At 36.5% G+C, this 12,909-nt stretch overlaps 1 protein-coding gene across 3 annotated transcripts in view; it reads right to left on the bottom strand.

Annotated features, from left to right (window-relative positions):
• The window catches only part of MAN1A2 (mannosidase alpha class 1A member 2), a 266,574-nt gene that overhangs the window by 50,894 nt on the left and 202,771 nt on the right, over positions 1-12,909 (bottom strand). For all 3 annotated transcript variants that reach the window (XM_039841311.1, XM_039841309.1, XM_039841310.1), the window contains 2 exons: positions 11,629-11,747; positions 5,780-5,860 (listed from right to left, as the gene is read on the bottom strand). In XM_039841311.1, the coding sequence (XP_039697245.1) occupies positions 5,780-5,860; positions 11,629-11,747 (200 nt within the window). The remainder of the gene's footprint in view (positions 1-5,779; positions 5,861-11,628; positions 11,748-12,909) is intronic.

Here is a 12,909-nt window from a genome sequence, read left to right as displayed (position 1 = left end):
TCCTATATTCTGAACCAAATACTATTAATATTTTGACATATTTACATCCTCTTTTTTTCTGTACATATATACAATTTTTAAGTAATTGGATTTTTATTTTCTCTTTTCCTGCTACTAACATAACCTGAGCACCTTTCCACTTAACAAAACTGCCCACTTACGGGATCCATTCCCTTTCCTCCCACTCACTCCTCAGTCTGTCCCAGCATGGTCTCTGCCCCCATCATGTCACTGAAATGCATCTTGTGAAGAATTAGCCACACATTTGAGCAAAGAGCATTTTCAGTCGTTATTGACTAGTTCCTCCTTAAAAACTCTCTTCCTGGTGCTCAAAATCTATACAGTCTCCCTGCCTCCTTCACTGACTCATCCTCCTCATATGTGACCTTTAATTAATGTCATGTTTCTGAGGCTGGAGTCCAGGTCGTCTTCTTTTCCCATGCCCTAAACTGTCTCTCTGAGCAACTTCACATTCACTTGTTTTCAGTTATCAGCTACACAGCAACTGACTCCCAAATTTATACCTCTAGTCACGACTTCTCCAAAAAGCACCAGATCCACTGCATCTACTACCCATTTCGACTTAAAGATCATAGAATCCAGTCAAACTCAAAATACTTAAAATGAACTGATGCTCTTCCACTCCCAAACTACTATTCTTAAAGTATTCAATTTCTAGTAACTGTCACATCATCAGTCTAGTACCAAAACGCAGAAACTTGGAGACAGGACCAATTCTTCCTTCTGCTTCATTTCCCTCCCGCCCCAAAATATCACCCAATCTCATCTCTACAACCCATCCTAGTCCAAGGTGCCATTATTTCTTGCCCCAAATACTGCAATAGCTAACTGACCGGATGAAAGGAACACACACACACGCACACACATGCCAAGCTGTAACTATTGGTCGGTAATGTGCTTTTCTCACTAAATATATTGAGCATATTTTTCCTAGTTAAAATATATCAAAGTTATGTTCGTAGTTGGACAGTACCCTATGGTAAGAGATGTATTAATTGATTCAACCATTCTCCTCTAGATGAAGATTCAGGTCTTTTCAAATACTGGCTACTGAAATGAAATATCCTTCTAAGTAGACCTTGTGTATCCACATTGTTACTTTTGGAGAATGTATTCCTAGAAGTGGGTTACTGGGTCAAAGACAATTTTAAATTTTAAATGTTTACTTGACATCAAATTATCTTCCAGAGGTTGTATCATTTGTATTCCCTCCAACAGCTTATCACACATTTTGTTAAAATTCAAACTACACACTCAATTACATACATTTAAAGTGGGTGCATTTTATTGTATTTAAATTAATCTCAATAAAGTTGCTTAAAGTAATCTGGGCCTTGAGCTGGGCTCTGGAGTTCTTTACCAGCAGAGAATGTGGAAGAATGAGGGTCTATTTCTGGCAGAAAATTATGGTATACCTCTATAAACACACAGAGAAATAAAACAATGTGGTCTAAATACACAGTTTCATGTATGCAGATCTGGGGCTTCTTCTGTGCTCCCTCTTTCCTGGGTTTCACCCCTAAAATTCTAGCTCCTGTGGTAACTCCCAACTGTTCTGATTTGTCAAACCAGTAATCATAACCATAATCATCAACTATGAATTAGTATTAGCATTGTGACTTTACACATGTATAAATGCATATAAATGTGTAGATAAACTCTCATATTTAAGAGGAAAATGTTGGAGAGTGTTCTTTAAAATGTTATCTGGGTCAGCGAAGCTTAGTGGAATGTTTTGCCCAATTACCAGCACATCTGTAGAAAATAGAGAAGTTGAATTTTCAATGGAAATAGCAGCAATTTCTGGAGCAATATCAAGTCTTCCAAAAATACAAAGAGAATTAGTACAATAAGGACAATAATGGCTAGCATTTATATCAGGAAAAATTAATATGTGAACTCTTTTTTTTTTTACTCAGAACTTTAAAGGACCTTAGGTCAGAAGAGAATATTGTTTGTCTCAGAAAATATCGCTGAACTTATTAAAAAATGATCTTAACCAAGAGGCAATACAGTGCCATTTGTATTTTGGTAAAGAAAAACTCTGCTGCTGTTGTTGTTGTTTCTTTTGTTTTTATTACCTGTGAAATATGGATTAAACTCCACATACCCATCCCTCTATTTTATCTGACAGATTTCACAGATGCAGTGATCCTCATAAATTATGTTGTTATCTTACTCAGGGAAGGATGCCACTTTGATAACCATTAAAAAAATGAGAAGAGACAATCTTGTAAAAGAAATGCCATATATTTGAAACAAGCATCTAGTAAACATAATAAATCATCGAGATTTTTAAACCAGTGAATAGTTAATATAAATAGCTTTGTTCTGAGAAAATGATAAAATTTCACATTTATGATATTAATAAATCAACGGGAGAGAGGAACACTTTGTTAGGATGGCAGACAACCCTCATTTGGTTCCCTATACCAGAAAAACAGAACGCATGTAACGTGTTGTATAAGAAAGGCACTTTGCCATGCTATATGTTAATGTTCCAGGTTATATGAGACATAGGAACTTATTGTTTTTCCAGTATTAAAATAATTCATATTCGAATTACTTTTCTATGTTTTATTTATTTTTAGTAGACCTCAGGGATTTGTTGATTTCCCAGAATACATATGGATTAGTGTTTTCAATGTAAACTGATCAAGGAGAAGGGTAAAATGGTCAGCAAAATTCTATTGCATGAGAAAGTCAGAAAAGTAAAACATGTTCTCTTTACTTTTTAATTGAGTAGACTGTATCCTAAGAAATTAACAAATGGTATCTATTTTAAAATAGTAAAAGGATTCCCCGCCCATGAGAAACAGAATATTCACCACACAGGAAAATGTCAAATGAGGAAGAGAAGTAATCTACGGAGTCAGGTATCATGTTAGGCACCTTCGCCTACTTAACCTCACAACTCTTAAGCAAACTCTCTCACATTTTCATAGATGAAGAAACTTAAGTTATTGAAGGTAAATACTTTGCCAAGACTCTCATGAAAGGGAGGCAGAGTAAGGACTCAAACCACCAGCTCCAAAGTGTATGTGCTTCCCTCCACCTCGAAATGTTTCTTCTTGAAGGATGAGGCGTAAAAACGGCAAAATATAGAAATACCAGTAACATCATATATGTTTTCAGCATTTTAGTGTTTTCCTATAACAAGAGCAACCCAAATTTCAACCTTCTGCTTGAACCTTCAGATAAGGAGCCTAATGTGAAACAGCCAACTACACACTAAAACTTTAGTCCTTCCTCTCTACAGTCAGATAAGCATGAAGGGAAGGGGGAAATGCTCTTCGTTCTCAAGGACAGCTGGGGGAATTCTGACACTGAAGGCGTCAGAACAGTTTCATCTTCTTCCTCCCTCTGCTGTTGAACATTTCACTCCGGAAGCTCCTGAAGTCAGAGGTCTGTGTGCAGAAGGTGAGACCAGAGTCGGCGGCAGTGTCCCAGAGAGGGGTTGGGACCCACGCGAGGAAAGCAGGCCAACCAAGCAGGGGGGCTGAAGTCTCAGAGGAGGCCACAGGAAGAGGATGCACTTGACAAGGCCGCAGCCTGGCGAGCTCGGGAAAGTGGTTTCATACAGTAGGACTAGGTAAGTAGGTAAATATGTGAGAAATATGAGGAGGCAGGTGTCTCACGTTGCAAAAGAGGATTAGAAATGTGAAAAGGCAGAGAGCTAGAAGGCGCCTTCTGGTGTTGGGCTGTTGGTGTGAATTCATGGCTTCCAATACATACAGATCAAAACAGAAAAGAGTATGGACAAAGAGACAGACCATCTACGAGGCACAGGCGTACAAGGCACACCTCGAGTGGAGGGCAGAGCGAGAACATTAAGAGAACCTTGTCTGCAAACCAGGCCCAATCTAAATACAAGGTAACGGCAGAGGAATCTGAAGCTAGTGGTGCACTGCAGGTGATCTTAGCAATAAAAAACCCAAACCCGATTCGACTCCAGGCTAAAAGGACTCGACTCCTAACCCAACGACACTGGCATAAATATTACTAACCTCAGTCTTTACTGGCCCATGCACAATATTTGACGTTCAATCAAAAATTACAAAATCCCTATGAAAGCAAGAAAAAATAATCCACTTTCTAGAGATAAAGCGAGCGACAAACCAGACTCGGTGAGGTTGAAACAGAATTTAAGATGACTATGATTACTATGTTAAAAGACCTAGTTAGTGGATAAGGTGGAAAACATGCACAAAGACAATGAGAAATTTTAAGAGAAATAAAAATTGTAATAATAATAATAAGTCAAAGTAACAGAGATGCCAAATGCCTTCGACAAGCTCAAAAACAGACTAAACGGAGCTGAGAAATTTTACTCTATGTAATAAGTACTATCTCAATAAACTTGACATTAAACATACTATCAGTTTACAATGATTTTATTCAAATAATCTAGGTCACAGTTTCTCAAGGAACAGAACCAATCTAGGTCACAGTTTCTCAAGGAACAGAACCATCATTACCAAAATCACTTTAACAAGGAGTCTTGATAAAAAAACATAAATAATGGTCTCCATACTAAACCAGATGAATCCCAGTCCTGTGAGTAAGGCTTAGAATCTTCATTTTTAAAAAATACCCTATGTGATTCTGATACACACTGAAGTTTGAAAACCTCTTGGCCAGAGTATAAATCACTTTTTAAAAATTAAATGTGAACTGAAGTGTTCTTACTATAGAAAGACAGGTTGGAAGTATAACAAAGGTACATAAGAAAGCCTAACAATAAAATTACAAATTAAATAACTGTTATTTATCTAATATTATATATTAAAGACCAGCACCTTCAAACATATTACTTCTAAAAAACTAGTACATGAATATCTCACTCTTTATTCCTATAAGCACACAAAAATAGATGAAATGGGGAAGGCTTTCTAAGGAATAAAATCTAGAAGATAAAAAGAAAAATCTTAAAAATGGGGAAGGCTTTCCTAAAAATGACTACTTTAAGGTTAACCACAATAAATAAAAACTAAAGACAACATAAAAATCCATCTTTACAACACATATAACAAAAGATGAATTTTCTTAAATTTTCAAAGAACTCTTTCAATCATTTAGACCAACAGACCAGCTTCTCAGAAAACATAAATGACTTAACCCCCTTCCTTCAGCTGCTCTTTCTCCCGCTCTCCAAGCTCACTCTTCAACCACCTGAGTCATGAAAAGGAATCTGCCACACCCACTGCCCCGCCACGGGAGGTCTCACGTGTGTCTGTGTGTATCACACCGAAACTTCCAGAAAGGAGAATTGAGTTGTTGTTTTTTTAATTTACAGCAAAAAAAAAAAAAAAAAAAAATACACACACACACACACATTCAATTTTCAAACAGTTGGTTTTAATAATTAATTTTTAGTATTAAGACGATCCATATTCATCTTTCCTGATTCACTCCTTGATTCTGGTCTTATTAACCTTCCCCACCCTTGTTTGCCCCCGTCATTCATTAACCGCAGCAGCAAAGCCTTGGAGAAGGACGGCTCCTGCAAAGGAGACGTGTATATAAAGCTAGGATCTGTCATGAATTTATGTCTTACTGAGATTCTCAAATGGAAAAACCATTGTTCCCTAGGAACAGTCCTACCTGATGCCGCCAGTTCTTTCAGCAACTCTTCACATTAGTTCAATATTAGATAATTAAGAAAAACGATATGCTCCTGGGGAAACCTTTCATTTTATTAAATTCCATTCACAACCTCTTCCCCAAAACAAACAAGGTATTACTTGATTTTGCTCACCTCCTCTTCTGAAAGGTAATATGCTGCGAGCAGGCCTCCAATAAAGCGAATGTTGACTTCAAACACTGACACCTCTGAATTCTGTGAAAACATTGAAAATATTCACATGTACATGAAGCTTTATAGTTTTCAAAATGTTTTCAATTCTTCATATGCTTCTTGCAAACATCGTGGAGAACGTTTTTTCCGCGTTCTACATCCTCGTTTCTCACGCAACTGCAATCTCACCTCCCATCTGTTAATGTTACTGAAACTCCTCCATTATTGTCACCGGGGTTTCCTAACTGTCAAAAACAATGGGCCATTTTCGTGTACCTTACGTCTGTGAAATCGTCAAGATGTTTGGCACTGCTGACTATTCTCTCCTCCTGAAAGCCTCACTTCCCGAATTCTGGAATTAGCGCTCTCCCTACTGGTCCTTTTCCTTGTTCTAATCGCTACAGTGTAATGTCTATTTTTGCTTGTCTCTCTCCTCATGAATTTTAAATATTTTGCTAATATATGTAATAATAAGGGTCAAAAGAGGCACCACAATGATGATAGGATGATGGATTATTCAATTAATAATGTTGAGAAAACTGACTCCTAGGTACGAAATTGATTTGGATACTCATATATATATATCAAAATGGAGTCCAAATGATTTAGAAATACAGAAAAAATTACAAAAAAGTAGAAGAAAATGTGACAATATTTAAAATTCCTTGAGAAAGCAGGTCCTCTGTAAGCATAAAATCAATAGCACTGATAACAAATGATGATAGAAAAACTTGAACTTTCTCCAAAATATAAAATACCTGAGGAAAAAAATTATGAACAAAATTAAAAGGCAAACAACAAACTAAAGGAAATTTGGCACAAATATAGCAGTATTAATAACATTACTACCTATTATTCTATATGTGTGTATTTAAATATGGATATAAATACTAACGAGAAAAATTCTAATACATGGAAAGAAAAGGAGAACTGGCAGAGAACATGACCAAAGAATCCATAGAATAAACACAATGACCAATATAAACATTTATGATTTTTAAATAAGAATTAAAAGGAAATATATATTACTTTGAAATCTTTCCGATATTCACAGGCAGAACACATCATTTGCTAACAAAAGTATACTTCTCTAATATAGTATTTTCACAATACGATGTAATTTTTTAATAACATAATTGTCATCACATCCATCCTCAAAAGCGAAGTGCTTTATATTACTTCACATATTCCCAATATATAGCATACTGTAATAGACATTCACCAAACACAGAGAAGGGAACGAGGGAGGGAGGACTTCCATCACCAGAACAATACTCTTCCAGCCAGTTTCCCTGATTTCATCCTTACCCTCCTCCCTACACTCTATTTATTCATTATTCTGTAGCTACAGTGAGCCTTTTAAATCTTAAGTCAGTTTAGGCTACTACTCTGCGCACTCTGTGCAAATCCTCACAATGACTTCCGGCTGCGTTCAGAATGACTGATAAGACCCAACATAATCAGATACCTCACGACCTCTCTGATGTCATCTCCTACCAATATTCCTGTGACTCACTTTATTCCTACCAAATGGATCTACTTGCTGTTCCAGAACTGCCAAATTCACTCCCATGTCAATCTTCACACTGTACTTTACCTGAAGGTCTCTGAACAAATGTCACCTTATCAGAAAGTTTTTCTGACTACACGATATAAAAATAATCCTTTGTCACTAATATTCTTACCCTGCATTATTTCTCTGGTTAACAGTTATCATGTGATTACTATTAAATTTATTTGTAAAAGTCATACCTTCCCTCACAATAGAGACAGAGGTAAGTTCTAGAAGGAGAGCAGGGAGAGAATGGGAGACTGGCATTATTCAAAGGAGCAATGACAGAATCTTCCAAAACTGATGAAAACAGAAATCCTCAGGCTGATGAAACATTACGAGTCCTTTAAAGAATAGCAGATACATGGTAATGGAATTACAGTACAACAAAACAAATATTAAAATATTAAAACAAGGTCAAGAAAGATTATCTTTGAAAAATTAGACCAATAGCACACTTTTCAATAGTATAACAGAAACAAGAAGACAATGGAACTGTACCTTTAAAAGGTTTAGAGAAAATAATCATCAACCTCTAATTCTATACTCAGCTATAATATATCTATTAGGAGAGAGTTTTATATACACATGGCTTCCCTTGGGTCTCCTCTCAGAAATGTCACTGTAACAAAGAATCCTTCAATAGCCACCCCTGTAAAATAGCAACCCCCACACTACTTACTCCAATCCTACTTTTTCTTCTTTATGGTTCTCCACAGCACTTAACACTAACTGATGTACTATATATAACCTGGAAAATGATATAAATGGAGCCATTTCAAAATGGAGTTGGAGCTGCCATCCCAGAGGAACAGCCTTGCATGTCATACTCCTCAAACCTTTGGATGCTTGAACTGGGCAAAATAACCTTTGGGCCGGGCCAAAGCAGCATTATCTTCCAAACAACTGCTTGTAAAGCTGACAGGAAAACAGACAGCCTGACTATAAGGACTGAAAATGAAGGACATTCTCTAGAATTAGCACCACCGAGGATATTAACCAGAGAATAACTTAACTTACTAGTACCAACAGAAATTCCTTCCTTTTCAACCATGTAATTACTTCCCTTCCCTTTTTCATAAAAATCCCTTGCCTTCACCTAATTGGGACATAATTTGGGTTTCTGCTTGAATCTCTGACCCCAGACTGCAATTATTTTTTAACTCAAATGCTTGTTGCCCCTTACGTTTGGCTTTTTATTTTTAAGTTAACAAATGTTTTTCTCCCAAAATTAGAATATTAACTCAAGAAAGAGAGAAGACTCTGTTTCATTCATTCCTGTAGCCACAGAATCTAGAACAGTGTCTATCGCAGAGAAGGTATTCAATAAAGATATTTATTTATTCATTCCTTTATTTGGAAGTTTCAAATACAAGTTGAGACCAACCAGACAATAATTACACGTAAAATAAGACGGAGATGACCTAAGTTAAAGGATTCTAAGATCCACGTGTCCGTCAAAAGGAGGGCAGAGAAACTGATTAATTGTAAATTTTGATAGGAACACATATAAAATTTGAAGGGTAACCTCAAAATGAATAGAAATGGAAAGTATAAGTGTCAAACTAATAGAGAGAAAAAGAAATGTGAAATAATTTAATCCAAAATGAAGAAGATAGAAAATAAAGCAACTGAAAAGTACAATAATAATATAGGTAGCTAAATGAAGATGGAAGGCTCAACCCCAAATATGTTATCATAATAAATGTAAATATTTCAAACTTAACAGTTAAAAAACTCCAAGACTGGACAAAAGTAACAACAATCCAAATGCCACTATATGCATAACATACAGCTAAAACATATGACACAGAAAAGTTCAAAGTAAAGGGATAGTGAATGACTGTGCTGATTATTAAGTCACCCTTTCTCAGGTTCAAATCCACCCTTCTGTACTCCACTTTGGTATTACTGGAATTGGAACTCTGCAAATGCACTTTTCGTTTGCCAGCTGGCTGCCTTGTAGGCCGTGCCACTAGGGGGTTTACTGATACAAGGCTAGAGGAAGGAGGAGGGACTCATTCCTTCCGATTCACCTCTAGTTTCTGACAGTGTCAAACCAACCGTGGTTCCGCACCGGCAGAGGCAGCTGGTTCCAGGTTTCAGTTCCTCTGACCCACATACACACACACCACTTTTACAGCACACACCTCCCTCCTCCTCCCATACCTGTGTTGCCTCATAAAAGTGGGTCCCATAGCCATACCAAGCACCAGCTAGGTGCCCATGCCTTAGAGGGCTAAGTCCCAGCTCTGAGAGCCCTGGTAAGAGCTCCTCAGCTGCCAGAAACAGAGTCCCAAGCTACTGAATTTTAATTATCCCGACCTCTTCACATCGTTCTCACAGACCCAGGGGAGGCAGCTGTTTACTGCAGTTACCGGCCCTTGTGATACCACGATGTTCTTTTTGCCTTTTCAGTTCCCCATTATTTGGTTAACAATTCTAAACATTAAATACGCTAATTAAAATAAATGGTATAGTTCTAGTTCCAGCCAACGGATGCAATGACATACCAGCAAATTATCAGACACACTAAAGCTGCCACGCTAATGAACAGGAGTATCTGAGATTGCACGGATGCCAATTCTCTCCAAATTAATCTATAAACTGAATGTAATCCTCACTAAATTTCAACCATACTCCAGAGCCTAAAAGAACAAAGAGTTGAGAATTAAGATAACTTCCTAGTAGAACGAGATCAGATATCAAGATTCAAATGTAGATATCAAGCTTCTTATAAAAGCATTGTGGTTAAGAAAGTTTAATAATGATGTACGGATAAAGAATACAAGGCCAATGGAAAAGAACAGACTAATATGACCAACGTGGCATGTGTAAACAGTGGGGAAATAAACATAGTGCCTGTCTCATCCTATAGAAAAAAACAATTCCAGAAGGATTAAAGACCCAAATGCAAAAGCAAATGTTAAAACATCTCAAATTAAGTATAGTAACATATCTTCATGACCCTTAAGGGCTTTTTTAAGGTACAAAAAGTATAACCTGTACAATGCTACGTAGCCAAAGAGAAAGAAAAGACTACGCCCCCTCAGCCTCCATGCACAGTAAGATTGGGCCACGTGAGTAAGCTCTAGCAAAACCGGGGTGACCCACTCCTCAGAATTGTTCTTAAAAGACAGTCACCTATCTTTCCTCTATCCCTTCTTTTCTGCAGCTGAAAGATTTATTCACCTTATTTTGAGGTGGTACCATGAGGCAGAAGCTATATACTAAAGTTGACAGAGCAACAAGACAAAAGACCCCAGGTCCCTGATAATCAAGGAGCTCCCCAAACCAGCCCTAAGCTGCTTTTCTCTGCACTTAATATGGATGAGTGAGAAATAAATATCTATCTTGTTTAAGCTACTTTATATTAGGTTTTCTGCCACCCATAGCCAAATCTAAACCTAACTGATAATAAAAATTTTTCTTATTGAAATATATGCAAAATATTAGAATAATATAAAAAAAGTAATCAGATTTTATCCAGTTAGCATCAGGAAAGACATCAGAGAAGAAATGCTTATGGATTTAAATCACAATTTGAATGATGAAGGGTCTGCCAAAAAGTGAAACATATCGGGTGACCTCCGACTACAGTCAGAAGGAACAGGAAGCACAGACATCATGATAATGAAGAAGACAAAACGGTCCACACATCTTTTAGATGAAGACTGGTAATAATGAAAATATTGTTACCATTTACTGAGCACCTTATATGTACCAGATTATCTCAAACAATACTTGCAATATTGCAATAGGATAGCAATTTCATGACAGGTTTAGAAAGAATAAGAAACTTTCCCAAGTCACACAGCTAAAATGTAAAGCCTAAGCAGTACCACTTAACAACTATGCCAGAATACTGGAAGGATGGGCATAGGCCTAATTAGGGAGGCTCGTCAAAGCTGAGCCAAATCACTAAATCTTAAAACAAATAATAAAGCACTCATTATTTGTAAAGCAATTTATACTATACTGATATTTCTAGTTTTCTGCTTTTTCCCCACCAACTCTTACCTTAACACACTTATTTAACACACTGCTTCACCCCATATGATAAGGACAAGAAAAGCAAAAGGAAGGTGGGGAGAAAAAGTGTTTATTTTATGTAAAAATTAAGTAATAACTGATAATCCCAAAAGAAGAAAGGAGATTTAGGATTTCCTTAAACTACTGGTATAATGCTTAAAGCTATTGTGGTCAGACACTGTGTATTTTCACAGTCAGTCCAAAAAGTTATCAATTGTATACTCACCACACTGAAATCAAGGTTGTCTTCAATCCATTTTTGCCCATCTCGGAATTCGTCATGAAGTCCCATGATATAAAGGGTATCCAAAGCATCTACTATGGTAGCTCCCATCTGTGAACTTCCTGTATTTGGAGGAGAAAAACTGTCATTAAAAAGATGTCCTCCAATGTGGAGAAAAAGGTACCTTCATACACTGTTGGTGGGACTACAAATTGGTACAGCCACTACATTAAACAGTCTGGAGGTTTCTCAAAATAATTAAAAATGAATATACACCTTTTGACCCAGCAATTGCACTTCTGGGTATTTATCCAAAGAAAACCAAAACAATAATTCATAAAGATCTATGCACACCTATGTTCACTGCAGCTCTATTCACAATAGCCAAGATATGGAAGCAACCTAAATGCCCATCAACAGATGATTGGATAAGTTGTTATGGTTCATATATACAATGGAATATTACTCAGCCATTAAAAAAATGAAATCCTACCATTTGCAATGACATGAATGGACCTCAAGGGTATTATGCTGAGTAAAATAAGTCAGACAGAGAAAGATAAATACCATATGATTTCACTTTTATGCAGAATCTAAGGAACAAAAAGAACAAACTAATCGAAAACAGACTCATGAATACAGAGGACAATCTGGTAACGCCAGAGGGGAGAGGGGGTGGGGGACTGGGAGAAAGGGGTGAAGGGTTAAAGAAGTACAATTTAGTAGTTGACAAATTGTCACGGGGATGTGGAACATGGCATAGGGAATGCAGTTAGCATTAACGGCTAGGTGGAGAGCCAGAGGAGAGAAAGAGCAATTAGGGGGATCATGTTATAAATTATATAAATGTCTAAGCAATGTACTGTATATTTGAAACTAATAATAAAATTAAATTTAAAAAAAAGATGCCCTCCAAATAAGGTCTATTATAACTTTTTATGTATAAAAAGCAAGTCAAAGTAAAAATATAAGGACCAAAAAGAATATCCAACGTGGCTCATTTTTTCATAAGAATAGATAATATACTTTGTTTAATATATTTTCCTAAAGATGACACATTGACATCTAATGGGAAGATAAAAGAAAACTTAAATTATAATTCTCCTTCATTTTCTTCCTTATCATAATATATCTATCTACTTAATTGAGATAGGTTTTTAAAAAAAGATTAATTCCAGAAATGGGAAGGGTAGTTCAAGACAACAAGCTAAGTCATAAGACAACCATGCTCTTCTCGTACAAATTCATAGAAAAGGCAAAAAAATATACTCAAAAATAATAACG

Source organism: Pteropus medius, unplaced genomic scaffold (assembly GCF_902729225.1).
Source record: "Pteropus medius unplaced genomic scaffold, Ma_sr-lr_union100, whole genome shotgun sequence".
Lineage (NCBI taxonomy): Eukaryota > Metazoa > Chordata > Mammalia > Chiroptera > Pteropodidae > Pteropus > Pteropus medius.
Note: the sequence above shows the minus strand (reverse complement) of the source record. Positions and strands in the feature narration are given on the sequence as shown.